This window comes from Ranitomeya variabilis, chromosome 8 (assembly GCF_051348905.1).
Source record: "Ranitomeya variabilis isolate aRanVar5 chromosome 8, aRanVar5.hap1, whole genome shotgun sequence".
Taxonomy (NCBI): Eukaryota; Metazoa; Chordata; class Amphibia; order Anura; family Dendrobatidae; genus Ranitomeya; species Ranitomeya variabilis.
Window position 1 is genome coordinate 134145390 of NC_135239.1, and position 25934 is coordinate 134171323.

General features: G+C 44.6%; 1 protein-coding gene across 1 annotated transcript in view; it reads right to left on the reverse strand.

The window, feature by feature from the left end:
• Positions 1–3517: 3517 nt before the first annotated feature.
• The window catches only part of LOC143788826 (uncharacterized), a 74687-nt gene continuing 52270 nt past the window's right edge, over positions 3518–25934 (reverse strand). Inside the window, exon 10 of the mRNA XM_077278732.1 lies at positions 3518–3548. Coding sequence (XP_077134847.1) covers positions 3518–3548 — 31 coding nt within the window. The remainder of the gene's footprint in view (positions 3549–25934) is intronic.

A 25934-nucleotide genomic window follows, 5' to 3' on the forward strand; every position in this document is an offset into this window, starting at 1 on the left:
TGTCACCACACAGAGACTACTGAGCACTCAGCGCAATGGCACCTTTCCGTGCCTCAATTGTGCAGCCTGTTCGAATGTCATTAAGTCCAGCACCGTAACCCACCCTAGAACTGGCAAATCTTATCCAATACGTGGCTTCCACACCTGTGACTCTAATTTTGTCATATATTTAATCAAATGTCCATGTGGTCTCCTCTATGTAGGGGAGACCACCCAACACATAAAAGACAGAATCTCTAGTCATAAATCGACCATCAGGTGCGGTAAAAACTGGTTGCCTCTACCGGATCATTTTACCAAATTTAAACACACAGTGGCTCAGCTAAAATTCCAGGTAATTGAAAAGGTCCCCCGCCCCAGGAGAGGAGGTGACCATGTTAAACTTCTCAGAGCACGTGAAACCTTCTGGATATACAAACTGGACACCCTGACCCCTAGAGGGCTTAATAGGGAAATTGATTGGTTAATATAAGCACTGTTTAAACAACCTATTAACTATATTCTCTTTTCACAGACTCGCTAAAAAACTACCCCATAGGACCCGTAACTCAAATATGGGTGAGTTGCCCCCAGGCCCCAGATATGTCCTATTCTGCCCCCAGCGCCATTATCTTTTTATTTTTATTTTTATTTTTATTGTATTTTCATTATTTTTCTTTATCCTCCCCCTGTTATCCTGCATATATGGTCCGAGTACATTATAATACACTTAGACATTATTACCAGTACCTACACCCATTGTGCACGGCCTCTGCCTTATGCCTAGATCAATATAGGCCTCACACAGCGCTCTGATCCTAGCTACCAACAGGGCATAGTAACAAGGTTGCCATAACAAGCCCCTGACATGCGCACTGAGGCCCCACACAGTAGCGCTATGTCACTTCCGGTTTGCGCCGTCCACTTCCGGTCCGGCGGTGATTTAACAAGCGCACACTGTCCCAGCATTATACCTGACACACGCTGACACTGAGCACAGCGCGGGAGCGCCGCTCGCCATCCTGACTCTCAAGGTAAACGCCAGTACAGTGGGCTTCTTCCATTATGACTTATCGTGGGCACCCATATGAACAGATATCATTTACTTCCCATAGGTCCATACCCCCATAAGGGAACCTCTGTTCATACCTACTTAGCAGCACACCAGTACATTACTTATAAGGTAACCATATAACATTACTGGGCACTATTCTGGCAATTTGCACTGGCTAACCCTTATTCACTATTTTCTGCAGAATCTGCTGCACCACTGGGACTTATCCCTCTTCACATACTATCCTCTTTGGAATAAGGTAAACTCTCTGTGCCATTGCTTCATAATGTTATGTTTTATTATGCCATGCCATACTAATGCTACACAATGATGATGCATGTTACTCAAAATGTGCTTAAAATGTACCTGGATTCATCCTTCTGTGCACTCTACCATCTTGACTTATCATGTTGTGCTCTACAATGCCACTATGTACTAGTACGATACTATGATCTTACATGCTGATTAGTGTTTCTAAACAATGTCTCTCAATTGATTATTTTGGTACTCACTCTACCATCCCTACTTACAGGATACACGAGACCCTCTCTACCCTACTCAGATTCTCAATCCCTGATTCCTCACCTTCTCGGACACCCTCCAATGTCCCTATCGGCGGACACGATTTTGTTCAGTCTTATGTTGCCTTCTTATCCCTCACTTAGGATTCTTTATTTATGGATATTATACCGTCTTATTTATGTTATTCACTTTATTTTTGTTTGTATATTTTCTTCACAGCGATAACGTGATAAAGGCTCAGGTCGAGCCGAAACGTTGTTAATCGCATATGCTGTAATATTCTGTTGTGCTCCCAACTCAATCCAGGTGGAATAAACTGTTATAATTTTGACACTTATCCATAGAGAGTGCGGTGAATTTGATTAATTGTTTATTCAGGGCCACTAGGTCCATTACACCAGCACCTCGTCATATTAGGCCGAGTGCACGCCAAATAACCTCCTCCGTATACCTGATATAAGGTACCTTCACACGAAACGACATTATAACGATATCGCTAGCGATCCGTGACGTTGCAGCGTCCTCGCTAGCGATATCGTTTCGTTTGACACGCAGCAGCGATCAGGATCCTGCTGTGATGTCGCTGGTCGCTGAATAAAGTCCAGAACTTTATTTGGTCGTCCGATCGCTGTGTATCGTTGTGTTTGAAAGCAAAAGCAACGATACCAGCGATATTTTACACTGGTAACCAGGGTAAACATCGGGTTACTAAGCGCAGGGCCGCGCTTAGTTACCCGATGTTTACCCTGGTTACTAGCGTAAAATGTAAAAAAAACAAACAGCACATACTCACATTGCGTCCCCTGCAGTCTGCTTCCTCCTCTGACTCAGCGCCGCAAAGTGAAAGTGAAAGCAGCACAGCGGTGACGTCACCGCTCTGCTCTCACTGTACGGCGCTCAGTCAGTCAGGAAGTGGACGCAGGGGGACGTGAATGTAAGTATGTGCTGTTTGTTTTTTTTAGATTTTACGCTGGTAACCAGGGTAAACATCGGGTTACTAAGCGCGGCCCTGCGCTTAGTTACCCGATGTTTACCCTGGTTACCAGGGGACCTCGGCATAGTTGATCGCTGGAGAGCGGTCTGTGTGACAGCTCTCCAGCGACCAAACAGCGACGCTGCAGCGATCGACATCGTTGTCGCTATCGCTGCAGCGTCGCTTCGTGTGAAGGTACCTATAGTCTCAGGTAAATAGAGAACTAGTAAAGACAAAATAAACTACAGCAGTATAAGTAAACTTAAAAGGACTGCTGTATACCTGATATAGTCTCAGGTAAATAAAGAACTAGTAAAGACAAAATAAACTACAGCAGTATAAGTAAACTTAAAAGGACTGCTGTATACCTGATATAGTCTCAGGTAAATAGAGAACTAGTAAAGACAAAATAAACTACAGCAGTATAAGTAAACTTAAAAGGACTGCTGTATACCTGATATAGTCTCAGGTAAATAGAGAACTAGTAAAGACAAAATAAACTACAGCAGTATAAGTAAACTTAAAAGGACTGCTGAAGCAAGATACCCCACTCAGCAGTACAGGGTTAGGCTTCGTTTCCACTTGCGCCCCTCTCCATCAGAAGGTGATCCGTGATGGATCTGACATGACATGGATCACAACACATCAGGTGTTTGTCTACATCCTGGCCCTGAGTTCAGCAAAGATAAGACTGCTAGAGGGCATGTGGAATAGAGAGGAGATTAAGCCAAAACCCAGCCAACTAGTTAGTAAGCTGTAATCATACTTTAAAGGTCCCGTCACACTAAGCGACTCTCCAGCGATCCCGACAACGATCCGACCTGGCCAGGATCACTGGAACGTCGCAAAATGATCGTTGGGATCGCTGGTGAGATGTCAAAAACAACGACGTCCACAGCGACACAGCAACGATATGGGTCGCTGTAACAACCCATACGCCGACCTGTTAGACGAGCCAGGCACCAGGAAATCTATGTGGAGGTCATTGCTTAGGCGTCAAACACGCTGATGCATGCCGCCCTGCGGGAGAGGAACAATCAGAAAATGTTCCAGGCCGTTACGTCACGTTCAGCGATCTCACAGCGTGGGTCTGGTCGCTACTAGGTGTCAAACACAGCAAGATCCCTGCCGAGGTCGCTGTAGCATCACAAAACTGGTGACTTAGCAGCGATCTCGCTAACGATCTCGTTATGTGTGATGGGGGCTTAAAGGTACCTTCACACGAAACGACATCGCTAGCGATCCGTGACGTTGCAGCGTCCTCGCTAGTGATATCGTTTCGTTTGACACGCAGCAGCGATCAGGATCCTGCTGTGATGTCGCTGGTCGCTGAATAAAGTCCAGAACTTTATTTGGTCGTCCGATCGCTGTGTATCGTTGTGTTTGAAAGCAAAAGCAACGATACCAGCGATGTTTTACACTGGTAACCAGGGTAAACATCGGGTTACTAAGTGCAGGGCCGCGCTTAGTAACCCGATGTTTACCCTGGTTACCAGCGTAAAAGTAAAAAAAACAAACAGTACATACTCACCTGCGCGTCCCCCAGCGTCTGCTTCCTGACACTGACTGAGCTCCGGCCCTAAAGTGAAAGTGAAAGCACAGCGGTGACGTCACCGCTGTGCTGTTAGGGCCGGAGCTCAGTCAGTGTCAGGAAGTGGACGCTGGGGGACGCGCAGGTGAGCATGTACTGTTTGTTTTTTTTACTTTTACGCTGGTAACCAGGGTAAACATCGGGTTACTAAGCGCGGCCCTGCGCTTAGCAACCCGATGTTTACCCTGGTTACCCGGGGGCCTCGGCATCGTTGGTCGCTGGAGAGCGGTCTGTGTGACAGCTCCCCAGCGATCAAACAGCGACGCTGCAGCGATCGGCATCGTTGTCGCTATCGCTGCAGCGTCGCTTCGTGTGAAGGTACCTTTACTCCCAGTCTCTGCGCTTCCCTCATAAAAGAGAAAAGATCCACAACACAGGTGTTTGTCTGTATCCTGGCCCTGAGTTCAGTAAAGATAAGATTGCTAGAGGGCATGTGGAATAGAGGAGATTAAGCCAAAACCCAGCCAACTAGTTAGTAAACTGTAATCATACTTGTACTCCCAGTCTCTGCTCTTCCCTCATAAAAGAGAAAAGATCCACAACACAGGTGTTTGCATCCTGGCCCAGAGTTCAGTAAAGATAAGATTGCTAGAGGGCATGTAGAATAGAGAGGAGGTTAAGCAAAAACCCAGCCAACTAGTTAGTAAACTGTAATCATACTTGTACTCCCAGTCTCTGCTCTTCCCTCATAAAAGAGAAAAGATCCACAGCACAGGTGTTTGTCAGCATCCTGGCCCTGAGTTCAGTAAAGATAAGATTGCTAGAGGGCATGTGGAATAGAGAGGAGATTAAGCCAAAACCCAGCCAACTAGTTAGTAAACTGTAATCATACTTTTACTCTCAGTCTCTGCTCTTCCCTCATAAAAGAGAAAAGATCCACAGCACATCAGGTGCTTGCCTGCATCCTGCCCTGAGTTTAGCTCCTGCCATTTAACCCTCCACAGGGAAAGGAGTGGGAGGAGAACCACATGTCTAGCAGTACTGCAGGAGATCAATTGATTACAGGAGTTCAAATTAGGTTAAAATACAATAAACAGGATTATGATAACTGTAATATGTCTGGAGTACACCAGATTCGGCACAAAACTCCTGGCTGAAAATATACAAATGATCTAGAAGTGTATTCTTCTCTGTAGTAGCTGCTGTAATTAGCTGTTTGTAGCCTCTGGACTGCAGCATTTCAAATATGGGCTTCTTTCTATCTGACAATAGATCCTCATTGAAGTCACCACAAATAATTAGTGGACCATGTTCAATAATTTCTAACGAATTCAACAAGTTAGAGAGTTGTGGCAAAAACAGATTAGTGCTGTAATCTGGAGGCCTGTAAATTACTGAAATTAGAGATGGAATTGGTGCCTCAACTCTCAAAACCAGGAACTCAAGGTCAGTCACGCTCTGCATATATTGCATTGGACTTGCTTGAATGTCATGTTTCACATAGATGGCTACTCCACCTCCATTCTTATTAGACAGATTAGAATAGGTTGAATATGAAACCTGCCTGTTTCTTTTAAACATTTGATAGTTTTGTAATTGTATGTCATTACTGACAAATTGGCCTGAAAGATGAGTTTCGGTGAAACATAAAATGTCTGCACGACACATTTCATGATGACTCCTCACATCATCAATGTGGACTGACAGTCCTTCTACGTTGTGGTGAATAAATGTTAGAAAAGGAGAACTTGGCCATGGAAGACTATTGAGTAAAGGCATAGCATTATTGACTGTTGCTATTTTCATGTTTTCCAAAGATCTTGTGATTTGTGGATCAGCATAGATTTGATTTTCATTGAAGTCAAAAATGTGTAGTCCAGAAAGGGAAGTTGTTCTACTGAGAGCAACATATGCCATGCCTGGTTCAAAAATATGCTTTAATGAAACTACTGCAGAAGTTGTAGTCATGCCTTGCACCTTATGTACTGTGCAGGCAAAAGCAAGTTTAATAGGAAACTGGTGACGAACAACTCCTTTTTTGCTCAGGGGCTCTTCTATTCTCTCTATATACACCAAGTTACCTGTTGGTGTATATGTCCTGTTGTGATTCTTCTGTCCGGCATTTGGATTATCTAATTCAACACCAAGCTTCATTACAACTAATTTATCATCTTCTAATTGGGAAACAATAGCAGCAATTTTTCCAAATGAACCATTTACTAGTCCATCCTCCACATCTATGTTTCTAATCAGCATCACACGTGCACCCTCAGCAACTTGCAGCCTGTCTGGCAGATCCCCTTTTTGACTTGCAAAAGGTATTTTCTGCTTTTCTATCCGCCCTGTTTTAAGATCTTTTTTATAGTCATGTGCATCGATGTTTATCACTACAGAATGCAAAGCAGATATAATGTCTGCGTTATGCTCATCTACATCTTTATTTCTGGCAAACACATGAAGGACGTCCTTTGGACAATCTTCAATTTGAGTCACAAACTGCTGAGAAAGTAAGGCTCTATCTACTTCAGATATTGCCTCTCCCTTGCCTTTTAATCTAATTCTGTTTAATAGTTCGGCAAATGCTACATCCTCCTTTTGGCACATTATTTCCGTGAGGATAACTACCTGAAAGAGGTCCTGCCAGAAATCAAGCACGTGGTCTTCAAAAACACAGAGAGGTTTCGCTTTACCTGGAGGTGGCAACTGGTAGAAGTCTCCCACTGCTAGAACAGACATGCCTCCAAAAGGTTTTTTGATACCTTTAATGTCTTGTAGCCTCCAATTGATGTAAGCAAACAGTGGTTTGGAGACCATGGACACCTCATCAATAATAATAATTTCAGCATTTGACAGCGCTACTCTCAGTTCATCAAGACAATTTCCCAGCCCCTGGTATGGTGGTTTAAGACTTCTTGGTAATTTGAAAATGGAATGTAAAGTTTTCCCTGAAATGTTAAAGGCTGCTGTGCCAGTGAAGGCTGAGAGTAGGACAGTAGGCATAGAAATATCAGTTTCCTCAGAAATCCTGGGAAGCCTCTGAAGTATCTTTGATGCCTCTAAATAGATACATTTAATGAGGTGTGATTTACCAGTACCAGCTCCACCAGTCACAAATAGAAAAAACTGTTCTGGATTTTCTCCGCACACACGTCTTACGCACCATTTACGTATTGTATAGAAAATGGATGCCTGACTTTGATTCAGATTCTGATACATCTGTCTCATCACAGCAGGGTTTGCAACAGGTCCTTCAAATGTTGCTGCTGTGGTACATTTCTTTTTGGGACTTTTACTGTATTCAGGAACATCATCTAATTCGTTCAGTTCCTCTGGGTTTATCTCCTCACGCTCTGAAATACACTCCAGTCTAATAAGTTCAGACTCTGGAGCAAGTGTCACCCATGCATCCTCGATCGGTCCATTTTTTTCAAGCTCTTCAATGGCCTTTTCGACGGTTTTACTGTATTTTTCGTACGGTGCCCTATTTTTTTTGACAATTGAAGACACGCTCTGAACACAGTTACTGCCAGGAAGCTGTACAGTTCCACAAGCTAAGAAAGATCCGTATGATGGGAAATCTTTTGGTTTGAGCTGTGTAGGTGAGCGGTAGGGTAGGTATAGTTTTAGTACTGTGGCATAGAATTTCTCAGGAGAATTTTTCTGGGAAAATCGAGCATATCTAATGACAGCAGGTTTTCCTTGTGTTCGTTTTTGAATGGATCCAATACCATTTAGAAGGGACAGGACATTTCTGCTTTTTCTCTGCCTACCATAGACTACTCTATAAGTGGAAGCGAATTCTGCCATGCACATGTTTTCAAACTCTGGTGTGTCTGGCCTGTTTTGATATTTTTCTGTTATTCCGGACATCCAAACATTTTCTGATTCTGGACTTTTATCATTTAAGGACCTCAAAGGCAAACTCATTTTTAAGGCATTATCATCAGTGGGTATGAATACAACAAGACGAGAACAGGATTTAAGTTTCAGACTGCATACACGGGCAACGGCTTCTTGAATACTGACCTCTCGATTTTTAGAATAGGCCTGCATAATCTGTTTCATTTCATCTCGATCAGATATGTTAGCTTGTCTTGTGTCGGCAACAATTCTTTTAAGGTAATCACTCATCTCATGTTCACCTTTTGAAATGTACGATAAAACATAAATTATACAAGAGTGTGGATTTAATATATACTGAATATCGATATTTGCATTCCATGCTCTTAACAAATGCTTGTTATAATTATTTACCCAGGCATCCTTTGGCTGTCGTTTCATCATTAGCGCACTAGAACTGTTTAGGAAACTTATACAACACTTGTATTCCTCATGACTTAATTTGCATTGTGCAAGTAGTTGGGATATGCTTGCAGATGAAGCCTCAGGTTTATGCAGTAAATCCTAAAGGGGTTTAAGTCTCCTTTTTGCTTTCTCAAGGGACATGACAGATGGATCACTGTCTGAATCAGCTGCTTGTTCTTCACTGGTCTGTGCTGGAACAGGTCTCGTTATATAAGTATGTTCTACTGGTGGCTTTGGAAATCCGAATCTACAATGTTTTTTGCCTTTCTTACATGACTTTGAATGTGTTTTGCTATGAGTTTGTACTTCAGTTACAATTTTGTAAAGATCTGGGTCTGCATTAGGATCCGGTAGCTGACATGTTATGTATCTATCCACAAACTCACACACTTTTTTATCGGGATCTTTCTCAAATTCAGGTGCATCTTTACACCAAGCCAAAAGATGTATATGTGGAGATCCTCTAGCTTGGTATTCCACTCGATAAAAGTAGTCAATGACCTCTCCAATAGGCTGTGCGGGTGTCAAGAGTAGATGTCTTAGTAGTGCTTCTACTCTTTTTTCAAAAATACGCATAGTTGTTACAGGGTTACTACATAAAACTTCACATTTTGAGGCCCAGTCCATCTCAGAAAAATTAACTTGCTCATTTTGCTGCGCCTTTATTATTTGAATGACTTCTGGCCATCTCATTTCTGCAGCACTAAATGTGCAGAAGAAAGTTGGAGTGCCCAACTGACGAAGCATAGCAAAAAGATCTCTCAAGGTTTTCTCCCAATAAGCTGGAGTGCCTCTCAATGGCTGCATAAATCTAGTTGCATCTTTATTCCTTACTAGTCTTTCAACTTCGTTCTTATCTTTCAGCATTTGAACTGTGATTTTACATCCATCTCTGGTCAAAGGTTTTCCTTTGCGGAGCTGAATGGACATACTGGATGTTGCTAAATGCATTTCAGTGACAAACTGTGCAAAGAAAATATAATTTTAATCGATAGCAAAACGATTGTCAACAGAAAGGAGACGTGCATTAAAGTACCTGCTCGGAGTCAAATTCCTAATTCTGTTCATTTGATCTAAGGTGTTAATACCAGTCGGGAACTGAACTGGAAAAGCCATAGCCTCTAGTTTTGGTACTCTAAAAAAAACTCACTGGCTTTTTTCCTTCCGATGGTGCAACACAAAAGATACCCTCTCCAAATGCTATAAGCTCTTGGGCAATATCAGATGGCTGTAAACAACTATCAAAGTAGCAAGCGCCATTCTGTTCATTAGTTTCTTGACCCGAAGCATGCAAGTCCTCCTGATCAATGTTTTCTTCTGAGGGTTCTGGGAGTTGGTTATTGGGTCTTGCTTCTTCATTTACTGTAATGTCATCCCAATTGTCTGTTTCCATTAAATCAATTGCTTGTTGAATATCATCTCTAATTTCAGATATGTTTTCTATTATATCATCTTAATTTGTTAAGTCATGACATAGCTGATCAAAGTGACAGCTATCACGAATGATATCTATATTTTTGTATTCAGAATGTACTTCTTTCAGTTTAAGCAGTGCAGTTAGTATTTTGCACATATTTAACATTTGGAATTGGTAGTGTCCTTTGTAATTAAGTCGTCTTTTTAGCTTTACTTTTAACAACTGAGACTGACTAATGGGTCTCGGTAATGCATTGACTGTTGTCTCCACTTCTGATGGAACACACACAACAGAACCATGGATCGCTCTCTGTTGCCCTTTAGGGAGAGTGATTATTTTTGCAAATGGTATATATAGTGCTATTATGTGTCTTTCGAGTATGTTTAAGTCAGCAAGTTCAGCTGGAATTGGCGCCAGTTCTAACTTATTAAAAACCGCAATTGGAGGAACATTTCCTGTCATTAGGTTTTCGTGGCAGCTGTGGCAAATCCACTCTGTCATCCTTTCAGGTACTGCACATAGTTCTACATGTTGACAGCCATCACTACAAACATGAACATATTTCCCTGTAAGACAATGTGATACCATGGCTGTGTTTTTTTTATATTTCTCACGTTTACACACTTTCACCTGTTTGGGGAACAGGGCTCTGTGACAGCTTGTGCAGATGTGAGTTGGTCCACTCTGTATTTCCATATGAAAGGCGTCAATGGCTTGTTGCATTATAGCACTAACTCTGTCATCAGAATTTGATTTAACTGCTTTGATTTGTTGTCGAATTAGTTGAAGTTTAGACTGCTTATATTTTTGTTGTATCCTGAAAGCACATAACATTTTATGAAACATTCTGAAATAAGTTTCATTTTTGTATTTTTCTACAAAACGTTTCTTCCTATTCTGTTTGTTTTGAAGGTCTGATGCATACTGTTGCATGTAGTTTTTCCGTTTTGTTTGAAAATCAGGGTTATTGAGATAACATTTCTTCATGTATGCTATCCGTTTAAATCTGTAGTCTGCATCACAGGCATAACGTACATTTACATATGATTTTTGCCTCAGTCTGTACTCTGGATCATGGGCATAATGTACATTTACATATGATTTTTGCCTCAGTCTGTACTCTGGATCATGGGCATAATGTACATTTACATATGATTTTTGCCTCAGTCTGTACTCTGGATCATGGGCATAACGTACATTTACATATGATTTTTGCCTCAGTCTGTACTCTGCATCCCTAGAATAATGCAACTTGACATATAATTGTTGCCTCATCCTGTAGTGCGCATCACGGGAATATCGATCTGTAATAAATGCTTTTTGTTTCATTCTAAAATGAGAATAATTTAAATACTTGTCTTTTTGGTTCTTTAAGATGTTTGTCTTATTTTTTTCATAATAAATATGTTTTCTCAATTTGATGCCCTCTTTATGGCACATTTTCTTTTGTTTATTTGCTATTACTATTCTGCATCTTCTATTTTTGTTACGCTTTAGCATGTTTAATGTGTTTAAATTTGAAGTACCACATTCGTCGACTGGTGCATTCTTTTTGCTCACTGCAGATTGTATATTAGAAGAACTGTTTGCCTGCTGACGGTCCATTGTACAAATAAACATAACTGGCATACACTCATAAATGGACTCATCAGGTGTTTGTAGCAATGCATGAAATAAAAGCAGTCTTTCAATCATGTCATTCAGATATTCAAAAGTCACCATTACAGCAGTACCTGTGTCAGAGAACAATCCTTCAGGAGACCTACAGTGAGGATCGAAAAAACCAAAGTGGCCTAAACTATTGCAGAACACAGCAATAGTCAGACTGCTCATTGTGAGTAGTGCATATTTTATATCTGAAGACAGACACTGTAATCTTTCAGAAAGTTCCAAAAAGTCTGGCGCACCATCAGGTCCCCGCTTCCTTAAATATCCATACTGTGAGGGAAATTTAATAACACTGTATGTATGCATATTGTAAACAACAGTGTCTGGAAGCTCATCATGAGCTAAAAAGTCATGCACAAACTTGCCATCAGTAATTAGCTTGTGCTTTGTGCTTGTATACAACAAGTCACCCTCTTTCAAAATATAATCAAGATCATTACTTGATAACTTTGAGTTCTCTGTTGTGAATTTGGTTTTTGGGCATCCCCGGTGGTCACTGGTGGTACTGGACTTGTGTGCTTCACTTTCTCTGTTCACCTGTTTCCATCAGGATATGGGTGTATCCTATTTAGCCTTGCTGCTCAGTTATTCTGGTGCCGGCCATCAATGTAACCAGAGCCTTTCTGTTGCATGTTCCTGCTCCTAGACTACTATCAGCTAAGTTGGACTCTTAGTCCTAAGTTTGTTTTGCATTTTTGTTCCAGTTCACAGTTATGTTATTTTTCTGTAGCTGGAAGCTCTTGTGGGCCGAAATTGCCACTCCGGTGTCATGAGTTGACACATGAGTCTTAAAGTAATTTCGGGATGGTATTTTAATAGGGTTTTCAGCTGACCGTGAAGTTCCCTATTGTATCTTCTTGCTATCTAGTAAGCGGACCTCGCTTTGCTGAACCTACCTTCATACTGCGTATGTCTTTTCCTCTGAACTCACCGTCAATATATGTGGGGGGCTTCTGTCTCCTTTTTGGGGGAATTTCCCTAGAGGTAAGCCAGGTCTGTCTTTTCCTCTATTAGGGTTAGTTAGTCCTCCGGCTGGCGCTAGGCGTCTAGGGATAAAACGTAGGTACGCCACCCGGCCACTGCTAGTTGTGTGGTAGGTTTAGCTCACGGTCAGCTCGAGATTCCATCACCCAAGAGCTAGTCTGTTGTTTAAGTTCTCTGACGTTCCCTTGCCATTGGGAACCATGACAGTTCTCATTAAGGGCAATGAGAAAAATTAGGGAATTACATGTGCACTGTTTGTTTCTGGAAAATTCTGTATACCTGTAATCGCCCTGACTATGAGACGCTTGTACAGAAGTAACGCTTTTGACCTGTTCTTTTTGTAATTCAGCAGCATCACACACAATTTCTAACTGCTTCTTCTCTTCTATGCTATGACCAAGTGGCAGCTTACCAGTCTTTTCACAAGCAGAAATATTGATTCTTTGCAAGCGTTTTTTTTGAGCTTCAGATCGTTTCCCTTTGCGTGGCATTCTGTACAGTAATAATGATAATGCATCCCTTTAGCAACATGTTTTCAGAAACAAAATGCTGTCAAATAACAGACATTAGGTTTACACTCTTCAATGATTGTGCAATCATTGTTCATTAGATCGGGGACATATTGTTCCATTTGTACATGGCCACAAACCTGGCACTGAACGATTTATCTCCAAAAGTTGTTAGTCATGCATAGACTGCAGAACAACACACGATTTTCATTGAAAAATAATTCAGTGCCAGATTTGTAAGGCCATGTACAAATGGAACAATATGTACAAGATTTCACTGCAATCATAGCTCTGAATTAATAATTATTTAATCATTATAATGATGATAGCACAATTATTTAGGCATGTAAGCCCAGCCTACAGGTGGGTTTAGACACTATGATATTAGGCTATGTTCACACTTGTCGGATTACAGACTGATTCTTCCGTCGGATTGGGTGCTGAAATTCTGCCGATAAATCCGATGCACTGCTTTTGGCATCGGATTTACCGGCGGAATTTAGGAGCGGGTTTTTTTTTACAATACATTGCCCTCATCGGAGCTCCGACATGGATCCGATGAGAACAACAACATGCAGCGGAGTGAAAAATCCGTCCAAACGGACGATTCTGGTCAGAAAATTCCACTAGCAAGTGTGCACACGGATTTGACTGTTTTACATTGCTGCCTATGGTTTAATTCGGATTAAGCCTACGGAACTGAAAAATCCTACTGAAAATTCTGACAGAAGAATCAGTCTGTAATCCGACAAGTGTGAACATGGCCAAATAAGACCTAGCACACACTGTCTGACATGAGATCCAACATCCAAAGTCAGATCCAATGTCAGATGCTACTGATGGCATCTAATTGTGCCCTATCCAATTTTGATGTTGGAGCCATCGATTCCTATGGATTAACATTCAATCTGACATTAAAGTCCGACAGGTCTGATCTTTACAAATCAGATCAGACTGTCAGATGGTTGAATTGGATGCTAATTTAGTAAGCAATGGACCCATAGAGCTCAATAGGATCTGACATTGGATGTCCGATCTCAAATAGGACAGTGTATCCTACTTCTAATAGACGTTCACTAAAACATTTGCGTCAGTGAAAATATGTTTGCCTCATTGGCTACACTACAAATTCATTGCAACAGTTGTGCAAATATCACTGAAAAGCAGACTGCAAATGACCTACGACTTTTGAGCAATTAATTGCTCACTGCCAGATATGTGGCTGTGTACAAAAGGAAAGATATTATATCTGCACAAATTCGCTGCCGTTAACAACCAGACATACAATGATTGTATCGTGTAAACACACCCAAAGGAGAGCTTTACACAATGTATTGCTCATGATATTGTGCAGGTGATCGCTAGTGCCAGCTGTATGTGGCCGATATTTTTCCATTTGAATGCAGCCACAAACCTGACACAGCAATCCATCACTAATTGATTGCAGATGCTCAGCAGATTTTAGATTGCAGTAACTTTCATTATCTCAAATGGAGTGAATTGTATTGGAATGTAATAGAATTGATTTTGCATTGCAGCAGTTGAAACGACCAACCAGACAAGCTGTTTTTAACGCTAGTGATCATCTCTAAGATTGAATGCAACAAACGTTGGGTCATGCAATCACACTAGCAACCATTACTTGCAATCACTACCAAATATATTATAGTGTGTAAAGCTCCCCTAAGAGTGAACCCCATGGGCTTGTGTGATAGTCATGCGGCACTGTTGTAACATCACACGACCTTGTCGCTTGACTATTAGATTACATTGTTCTACTGTGCTGCGATACTCACAGCAGAATAACACATTAGCACTTTTTTGACTTGCCGCCATTGTGGCAAGAAAAACATCCATCTGTTTAAGCCCATTAAAAACTATGAGCTGCAACTGCTAGGAAGATTTTATCACACAACAGTTATGCGAAAGTCTTGCCCTTGTGTTTTAGTCCTATGGCTACATTTACATCTACATTATTGCATAGTTCAGTAAAACGCATTGTAACATCGTGCACTAAGTGGAGGTTTACACATGAGAATATCACTGTGAATGATCCCTGGCAGCCACAACAATAATCAAGGCTGCTAATCAGAGAGAGAAGCCATGGTTTGTGATTCCACTACACCCACGGTAATAAAAATACATTGCTCAGGTCTAGTGATATTACTAGAGTTGCTTTCAAATGGCACTATCAACTAGCTATAGTGAACATCAGAATGGACCACAATCTGCTACACATCAAGCAATTAATCCATAACTGGGTGCCAGAATTGCAGCCCACTTCTAACATATTGATATTGTTCGTTAGATCGCTGGTGCCAGCCAATATCATTGATACTGATGTTCATGTGTGTAAACCCCCCATAACACTAACAAGAGGAACCATAGACTAAAATAATGTTAATCTGCTAGTACTTTTTATAAACGAGGATAAAAATACTGCATACATGAGTTGTCTTTCCACTTATAAAAAGCACAAGCAAATTAACGCAATTTTAGTACATGGTATCCTCTTGTCAGTGTTAGGGGAGGTTTACACACATGAACATCAGTATCAATGATATTAGCTGGCATCAGCCATCTAACAAGCAATATTACTAGCTTTGAATGCAGCCACAAACTGGGTACTGAGCAATAAATCATACTTAATTGCTTATGCCTGGGAGATGGCAAGTCATTCACCTGTCACTAGCAACAGGCAAATACTGCATTTAAATGCAATTCTAGCAATACTGCTAAAACCACAGCAATGTATTTATATTGCCACATTTTAAAAGAATTGCAACCATGGCTAATTGTTCAATAAGTTGCTATGATTACTAGTGAGTATCGCTGGGTCTAACCAAAGCGACCAACATACCAGCATATAGCCATGAGCGATGCTTGTCAACAATCGCTTATAGCAACATCACAGTATGTGACCCCCTTTAGTGATAGTTTCTATGTGTTACCAATTCATCCTGCTGCTGAAAAGCAGAGTAGGGTGGATCTGTCAAAATGTAGTTGTGAATGAACCCTGAGGACCCATTTATACACTTCAATGATTGTTTATTGATGGTTCATCAGATCAGTGCTTGCTATTAAATTGGGGCATATTCCATTTGCACATGGCCACAAATCTGGCATTGATTGTCCACAATTTCACTACAACCACAGATCTGCCGAACAATTGATGAACAATGATTGAAGAGTGTAAAGGGGTTCTCATACTGATCTGTTTTTTTGGAGCAACTAAACTAAAAAAGACAGATGTATAGCGGCTAAAAAACACGGGCAAGTGTTTGCCAGAAATCTTGCACCAGAGAATCATGGCAAAAATCTGAACACATTGTTTTCAACAGTAAGAATCACCTCAGAATAGCAAATATAAATAGCATTTTTGTGCGACAGGGTTGTGTGATGCCACACTATATAGTCACGCAATAATTATGCTCGTACATATGTTTTAGCATTTAACAAAACCATTTTTCTGCTATTGATTTCAATGAAGCTTGAAAAAACAGAATGGCTTCAGTTTGCTTTAGATCCATTTTGCTTTAGCTTTATAAACTTAAACATCTCTGCTACAGCCTATGCTGTTGTGTTACTCAAAAACTCAAATAAAAATGGATCTGAAGCAAACAGATGTTTTTTTGGTGCAGCCAAATGAAAAAAAAAACTGATCAGCATAACTGAAAAAAATGAATGTGTGAACACAACCTAATAGATAAATTATGTCTGAAAAATCCTGTCAAAGTAAGGGCAAAGACACATGGGTGAATATTCCTGTCCAAATTTGGACAGGAATATCCACCCTGGATGCCTGGTCTGCAAAACCTGAACTCTGGAGCTCAGGTGAGCCCCAGAGCACAGCCCGGCCTGAACACGGCACTCACGTAAATAGAACAAAATATTGGGCGCACCACCATATGGAAATGAAATAATTAATGGGTGCAAGGTCAGTAATCAATAATTACATGAGAACCAAAGAGAAAAAGCATTACTGCCAAAGCTCGCACACCAATAATACTACATGGAGTATAAAAATACAAAGCTGATTTTATTAAACAATACAAACACATCACAGACAATAAAAACATAGTTAAAAAATGTACACCATCCAAAATAAACAGGCCATAGAGATCAAAAAGCAGAATACAGTGAAACTCCCCCCAAAAAACACCAACCTCCAACCTAATGGCTCATGGGGAAATAAAAATACACCAAGATCAGGCAGCATGTAGTACACTTAGTGACCACACAACCATGTGAGGCATATAAGAAGTTGCTGCACAAGGATCATGTATGAAAAACACGCCAGAGCGGGGAAGAGAGGGGGAGAGAGAAAGGGTTAATAGTAGCCCATGGAAAAAAGTATAAAGCTAGATCTCAATAGATAAATAAGGAGGAGACCCTCCATCAAAATACAACCTGATATTGTAGGGCGATGCCCACGCGTATCGCCTGACAAGCAGGCTTCGTCAGGGAAGACCTTCATTTTATATTCATTTGTATTCTTTTCAGTTTTTTTTAAACAGAAACAAAAGGGTTGCAACCTTTGCTTTTGTATTTTTAAAAACGGAAAGCATACCACAGAGGCCAAATGAATCCATTCCATTCCCACTATCAAAAAGAACAAAAATTAATAGATTTTTCTCCTCTTGCCTTTTGTTCAGTTGTTTCTATGAAAGAAGCAGGTGACCAAAAACCTGTAACAATACTGAAAATGTAGCTTAATAGAAAAATCCTCTAAAATAACAGAGTAAGGGCCCTGTCACACTGGCAGATAACCTCTGCAATTGTGATGCTACGACATATGTATATAATGTCATATCCCGCTGTCACATGTAGCGATAGCGCGGTCACAGCAGGATTCCTAGGAGCAAAGAAAGGGCTGAACTTTCACCTTATACAAAGAAGAGCAGGGGCCCAACCGTGTACAGTATTTCACACAGTATGAAGTCAGAGTTACAAGCCTGCTACATCACAGATTATCGACTCGTTATGACAAATCTCGTACTGTGTGATGGGGCCTTAAGAGCCTATTCACACAAGTGCTTTTTCTGGCTGCGATTATCACCACTGAAAATTCATAGTAGGACTGCGCCCTAATTATTTCAATGGGGCCAGCAAAAAGACTGGTGGTAATCGCTGATTATACAGTAGGTCACTGACCTATAATGGTAATGGTGGAGAAAATCAAAATGATAATTACCAGCAGCACTGAGCAAAAGTGGCCATGTGCATGAAGCCTAAGACCTTATTCACCCAGGCGATTTTCCCTAGCAATTATTGCTAGCGATTTTTCTAGTGAAAATCACTTTGAACAGAGACGATTTTTTCACTATGGTGTCCTATGACAGGAAAGCACTGCCCTAAATTTTTACATTTTAAATTGCTAGCAATTATTCTACCATAGAAGCCCATAGAAAAAAAAATTCACCTCTGTTCAAAGCAATTATGCTTAGCAATAATTGCCTGTGTGAATAAGGCCTAATCTAAAAATTCTATAAAAAAGATGGTGGGTCAGAAATGGGTCTGTCACCATAGGTTAACAGAAAAAAAAACAAAAAAAGAATGCACCAGACAATAACAAAAGCCAATAAGTAAATGTATCATCTCTAATATATTAATTACATATAATTTTTCTAACCTGTTCACTGTAATATGCTAATTGAATTGATGATGATGTGTTCGGTTACACAGGCTGTAGCAAAGTTGAAGGTAAAAATGCTCCCGTTCAGCTTTTTCTGTGATAGGAAACCTATAACAGTAGTGGGAATATAGCAAAATAGAAAAATCCTCTCAGAACAATCCTACCAAATAACAGAGTAATGTAAAAATCCTGTCATGAAACAACTGGCGACTCCAAAATGTGTCTGTCACCATAAGTTACCAACAAATGTAAAAAAAATACACCAGACAATAACAAGAGCCAATAAGTAAATGTATGATCACTAATATATTAAATACATATAATTTTTCTAACCTGTTCAGTGTAATATGTCAATTGAATAGATGTTGAAGTGCTCCCTCACACAGGCTGAGGTAAAGTGAAAGTATAAATCCTAGGTTGCATCACATCAATCAACTTCAGCTGACCACACAGCTGATTGACAAAAAAATAAGCATCCTATCAATGTTTTGTGTGTAATTTAAGTTTTCTGTATGAAGATGTGCCTTCAGCTCGAATCCATAACTATTAGAAAGCCAAAACATACACAGTAGGCTTTTCCCCCTCAATTAGATACAGTAGAACTGAGAGCAAGGAATTATCAAAAGTGTTTTTTTCAAAGCACTATAATAAATAACAGTATAGTGCTTTGTTCCAAAGCACTATAATTAGCAGTGTTCAGATTACAAGATAGTGCTTTTTCAAAGCACTATAATAACTAGACAATTACCTCACGGTACTAGCAGCTCTGAGGCGTTTTCCTCTCCCAGAGCGTTACCTCACAATATGGCCCACTCTGAGGCATTTGCCTCATCCAAAGATCTACTGTACATCGCAACATAACCAGTTATGAGGTGCTCACCTGTCCCAGAGGCATACCTCCCAACTTTTGAAGATGGGAAAGAGGGACAAAGTTTGTGGCGCGCTTAGCGCGCCGCGGCAATTTTTAGGCCACGCCTCTGACCACACCCATTCATAATTAGTCACACCCATATCCACGTCCCAACCACACCCATTTAGCACTGCCGATCACACTGTTTCATATACAATAGTTATAAACAAAAAAATATGGCCACACAGTGCTCCATACTGTATAATGACCACACATGATGCCCCATACTGTATAATGGCCACACATGATGCTCCATACTGTATAATGGCCGCACATGATGCTCCATACTGTATAATGACTGCACATGATGCTCCATACTGTATAATGGCCGCACATGATGCTCCATATTGTATAATGACCGCACATGATGCTCCATACTGTATAATGGCCGCACATAACGCTCCATACTGTATAATGACCGCACATGATGCTCCATACTGTATAATGGCCGCACATGATGCTCCATACTGTATAATGACCGCACATGACGCTCCATACTGTATAATGAACACACATGACGCTCCATACTGTATAATGACCGCATGCATACTGTATAATGGCCGCACATGATGCTCCATACTGTATAATGACCGCACATGATGCTCCATACTGTATAATGACCGCATGCATACTGTATAATGACCGCACATGATGCTCCATACTGTATAATGGCCGCACATGATGCTCCATACTGTATAATGAACGCACATGATGCTCCATACTGTATAATGGCCGCACATGATGCTCCATACTGTATAATGACCACACATAATGCTCCATACTGTATAATGACCACACATAATGCTCCATACTGTATGCTGGCTGCACATGATGCTTCATACTGTATAATGACTGCACATGATGCTTCATACTGTATAATGACTGCACATGATGCTCCATACTGTATAATGACCGCACATGATGCTCCATACTGTATAATGAACGCACATGATGCTCCATACTGTATAATGGCCGCACATGATGCTCCATACTGTATAATGACCGCACATGATGCTCCATACTGTATAATGACCGCACATGATGCTTCATACTGTATAATGACCGCACATGATGCTCCATACTGTATGCTGGCTGCACATGATGCTGCATACTGTATAATGACCGCACATGATGCTCCATACTGTATGCTGGCTGCACATGATGCTGCATACTGTATAATGACCGCACATGATGCTCCATACTGTATAATGGCCACAGTTCTCCATACTGTATAATGACATACAGGCACGCAGCTCACACACGCTCACACACACGCAGCACACACACAGCTCACACACGCACGCAGCTCACACACATGCAGCATCACACACACAGTATCACACATACACACGCAGCATCACAAATGCAGCTCACAAACACATGCAGCTTTGACACAAATGCATCACACACGCAGCCATCACACACACACGCAGTCATCACACACACGCAGCCATCACACACACATACGCAGCCATCACACACACGCAGCCATCACACACACGCAGCCATCACACACACACACACGCAGCCATCACACACACACACGCAGCCATCACACACACACACACGCAGCCATCACACACACACACGCAGCCATCACACACACACACGCAGCCATCACACACACAGCCATCACACACACACAGCCATCACACACACACACAGCCATCACACACACAGCCATCACACACACACAGCCATCACACACACACACACACCCAGCCATCACACACACACACCCAGCCATCACACACACCCAGCCATCACACACACCAGATACCTCATACACACATGACACACACACAAATGCAGCATCACACACACACAATGACACACATGCAGCATCAGACACACACACACATCTCACACACACACATCACACACACACATCACACACACACAATCTCCTCTGTGGTGCAGGGGCGGCTGATCTGTCCATGTGCAGCTCTTCAGTTTCTCCGGCTGCTCACAGCTCTGCACTGTCCCGGCACCTCCCCCGTCTCTCCTCTGCCGGGATAGCAGCTAAGAGCAGGAGAAGCCGGAGCTCCGTGCACACACAGGAGGAAGTGAGTCGCTGACCTCTCATCTTGATCGCTGCTGGCTCTCTGCCTCAGCGTGGCAGCGCCGCACACACAGGGGGCGGGGGGGGCGGGATCGGTCGGGAGGAGACCCAGCATGTATAAGAAAAAAAAAACAGCCACAAACCTAAGCTACTCAGGTGCCGCCCCCTGCATTGTCCCCGCCCTAGGCACGTAGTGTGGGACATTAGTGTCCCGCCCGGGATCCTGGGGCTGACTGTCAAAATCAGGACAGTCCCGCGGGATCCGGGACGGTTGGGAGGTATGCAGAGGTTTACTTCAAGATTCTCAAAAATCCGACAGAGTAGACTACTCAGGGCATGAGATATTCTGAGGTGTTCGCATCACTCAGAATGTTACCTCAGGATATGAGATATTCTGAGGTGTTTGCATCACTCAGGTGCCAATTTGGTGGGTGGGGCAACTCTGGGTGGGGTCATGTGGAGTTCGTAGGCGTTGGCATAGTAACTGAGTCTGATCAATGAGCTAATCAGCCAGGTGGCAGTTGGCAATTACATTTCAAATTGCCTCAGAAATCAGCCCCATTACAACCTTATTGGAAAATTTCCCTATTGAAACACATTGATCCAATGCTTTCCAATGAGGGGAAAACAATTTTCAAATGCAAATTGCGCCAAAACTACAAATCCGATCAACACGAAAAATACTTAGCACACCTCTCGTGGACGCTGGCTTCGAAATGACGCCTCACTGGAGTCTGTGCATGCCACGGTTCGGGCTGCATTAATTGCGGAAAAAAGCCTAATAATAATAATAATAAGAAGTTTACCACGATGGAATAACAGTATAGTGCTTTGTTCCAAAGCACTATAATAAGAAGTTTTCCACGATGGAATAACAGTATAGTGCTTTGTTCCAAAGCACTATAATAAGAACTAGATGGGTATTTCCTGAAGGAACTACAGATAGTACTTTGGAATGGTGCCCAGGCTGCCCCTGCAAGACTTTCACACTTGGGTGCCCCTCAGGGTTGAGGATTTGGTGGGCGGGGCCCCTCAGGGGCCGATTTGGTGGGCGGGGCCCCTCAGGGGCCGATTTGGTGGGCGGGGCCACTCTGGGTCCGATTAGGTGGGCGGGGCCCCTCAGGGGCCGATTTGGTGGGCGGGGCCCCACAGGGGCCGATTTGGTGGGCTGGGTCCCTCAGGGACCGATTTGGTGGGCGGGGTCACTCTGGGTCCGATTTGGTGGGCCGGGTCACTCTTGGTCCGATTTGGTGGGCCGGGTCACTCTTGGTCCGATTTGGTGGGCCGGGTCACTCTGGGTCCGATTTGGTGGGCCGGGCCACTCTGGGTCCGATTTGGTGGGCCGGGCCACTCTGGGTCCGATTTGGTGGGCGGGGTACCTCAGGGACCGATTTGGTGGGCCGGGCCACTCTGGGTCCGATTTGGTGGGCCGGGCCACTCTGGGTCCGATTTGGTGGGCCGGGCCACTCTGGGTCCGATTTGGTGGGCCGGGCCACTCTGGGTCCGATTTGGTGGGCCGGGCCACTCTGGGTCCGATTTGGTGGGCCGGGCCACTCTGGGTCCGATTTGGTGGGCCGGGCCACTCTGGGTCCGATTTGGTGGGCCGGGCCACTCTGGGTCCGATTTGGTGGGCCGGGCCACTCTGGGTCCGATTTGGTGGGCCGGGCCACTCTGGGTCCGATTTGGTGGGCCGGGCCACTCTGGGTCCGATTTGGTGGGCCGGGCCACTCTGGGTCCGATTTGGTGGGCCGGGTCACTCTGGGTCCAATTTCGTGGGCCGGGTCACTCTGGGTCCAATTTCGTGGGCCGGGTCACTCTGGGTCCAATTTCGTGGGCCGGGTCACTCTGGGTCCAATTTCGTGGGTCGGGTCACTCTAAGTCCGATTTGGTGGGCCGGGCCACTCTGGGTCCGATTTGGTGGGCTGGGTCACTCTGGGTCCGATTTTGTGGGCGGGGCAACTCAGGGTCCGATTTGGTGGGCCGGGCCACTCTGGGTCCGATTTGGTGGGCCGGGTCACTCTGGGTCCAATTTCGTGGGCCGGGTCACTCTGGGTCCAATTTCGTGGGCCGGGTCACTCTGGGTCCAATTTCGTGGGTCGGGTCACTCTGGGTCCAATTTCGTGGGTCGGGTCACTCTGGGTCCGATTTGGTGGACGGGGTCACTCAGGGTCCGATTTGGTGGGTGGGGTCACTCAGGGTCCGATTTGGTGGGTGGGGTCACTCAGGGTCCGATTTCGTGGGCGGGGTCACTCAGGGTCTGATTTGGTGGGCGGGGTCACTCTGGGTCCGATTTGGTGGGCGGGGTCACTCTGGGTCCGATTTGGTGGGCGGGGTCACTCTGGGTCCGATTTCGTGGGCGGGGTCACTCTGGGACCGATTTGGTGGACGGGGTCACTCTGGGTTTGATTTGGTGGGCTGGGTCACTGGATCCGATTTGGTGGGTGGGGTCACTCTGGGTCCGATTTGGTGGGCGGGCTCACTCTGGGACCGATTTGGTGGGCGTGGTCACTCTGGGACCGATTTGGTGGGCTGGGCCCCTCAGGGTCCGATTAGGTGGGCGGGGTCACTCTGGGTCCGATTTGGTGGGCGGAGGCACTCTGGGTCCGATTTGGTGGGCGGGGCACCTCAGGGTCTGATTTGATGGGCGGGGCACCTCAGGGTCCGATTTGGTGGGCGGGGCACCTCGGTCCGATTTGGTGGGCGGGGCACCTCAGGGTCCGATTTGGTGGGCGGGGCACCTCAGGGTCCGATTTGGTGGGCGGGGTCACTCTGGGTCTGATTTGGTGGGCGGAGCCACTCTATGTCCGATTTGGTGGGCGGGGCACCTGAGGGTCTGATTTGGTGGGCGGTGTCACTCTGGGTCAGATTTGGTGTGCGGGGTCACTCATGGTCCGATTTGGTGGGCGGGGCACCTCAGGGTCTGATTTGGTGGGCGGGGCACCTCAGGGTCCGATTTGGTGGGCGGGGCACCTCAGGGTCTGATTTGGTGGGTGGGGCACCTCAGGGTCCGATTTGGTGGGCGGGGTCACTCTGGGTCTGATTTGGTGGGCGGAGCCACTCTATGTCCGATTTGGTGGGCGGGGCAAGTGAGGGTCCGATTTGGTGGGCAGGATCACTCTGGGTCCGATTTGGTGATCGGGGTCACTCTGGGTTCGATTTGGTGGACGGGGTCACTCTGGGTTCGATTTGGAGGGCGGGGCAACTCAGGGTCCGATTTGGTGGGCGGGGTCACTCTGGGACCGATTTGGAGGGTGGAGCCACTATGGGTCCGATTTGGTGGGCGGGGCACCTCAGGGACCGATTTGGTGGGCGGGGTCACTCAGGGCCCGATTTAGTGGGCGGGGTCACTCAGTGTCCGATTTGGTGGGCGGGTTCTTTCTGGGTTCGATTTGGTGGGCCGGGTCACTCTGGGTCCGATTTGGTGGGTGGGGTCACTCTGGGACTGATTTGGTGGGCGGGGTCACTCTGGGACCGATTTGATGGGCGGGGTCACTCTGGGTCCAATTTGGTGGGCTGGGTCACTCTGGGTCCGATTTTGTGGGTGGGGTCACTCTGGGTCCGATTTTGTGGGCGGGGCAACTCACAGTCCGATTTGGTGGGCAGGGTGACTCTGGGACCAATTTGGTGGGTGGAGCCACTCTGGGTCTGATTTGGTGGGCGGGGCACCTCAGGGACCGATTTGGTGGGCTGGGTCACTCAGGGTCCGATTTGGTGGATGGGGTCACTCAGGGTCCGATTTGGTGGGCGGGGTCACTCTGGGTCCGATTTGGTGGGCGGGGTCACTCTGGGTCCGATTTCGTGGGCGGGGTGACTCTGGGACCGATTTGGTGGACGGGGTCACTCTGGGTTTGATTTGGTGGGCGGGCTCACTCTGGGACCGATTTGGTGGGCGTGGTCACTCTGGGACCGATTTGGTGGGCTGGGCACCTCAAGGTCCAATTAGGTGGGCGGGTCACTCTGGGTCTGATTTGGTGGGCGGAGCCACTCTGGGTCCGATTTGGTGGGCGGGGCACCTCAGGGTCTGATTTTATGGGCGGGGCACCTCAGGGTCCGATTTGGTGGGTGGGGCACCTCAGGGTCCGATTTGGTGTGCGGGGCACCTCAGGGTCCGATTTGGTGGGCGGGGTCACTCTGGGTCTGATTTGGTGGGCGGAGCCACTCTGTCCGATTTGGTGGGCGGGGCACCTGAGGGTCAGATTTGGTGGGCGGTGTCACTCTGGGTCAGATTTGGTGGGCCGGGTCACTCAGGGTCCGATTTGGTGGGCCGGGTCACTCAGGGTCCGATTTGGTGGGCCGGGTCACTCTGGGTCCGATTTGGTGTTCCGGGTCACTCTGGGTCCGATTTGGTGGGCCGGGTCATTCTGGGTCTTATTTGGTGGGCGGGG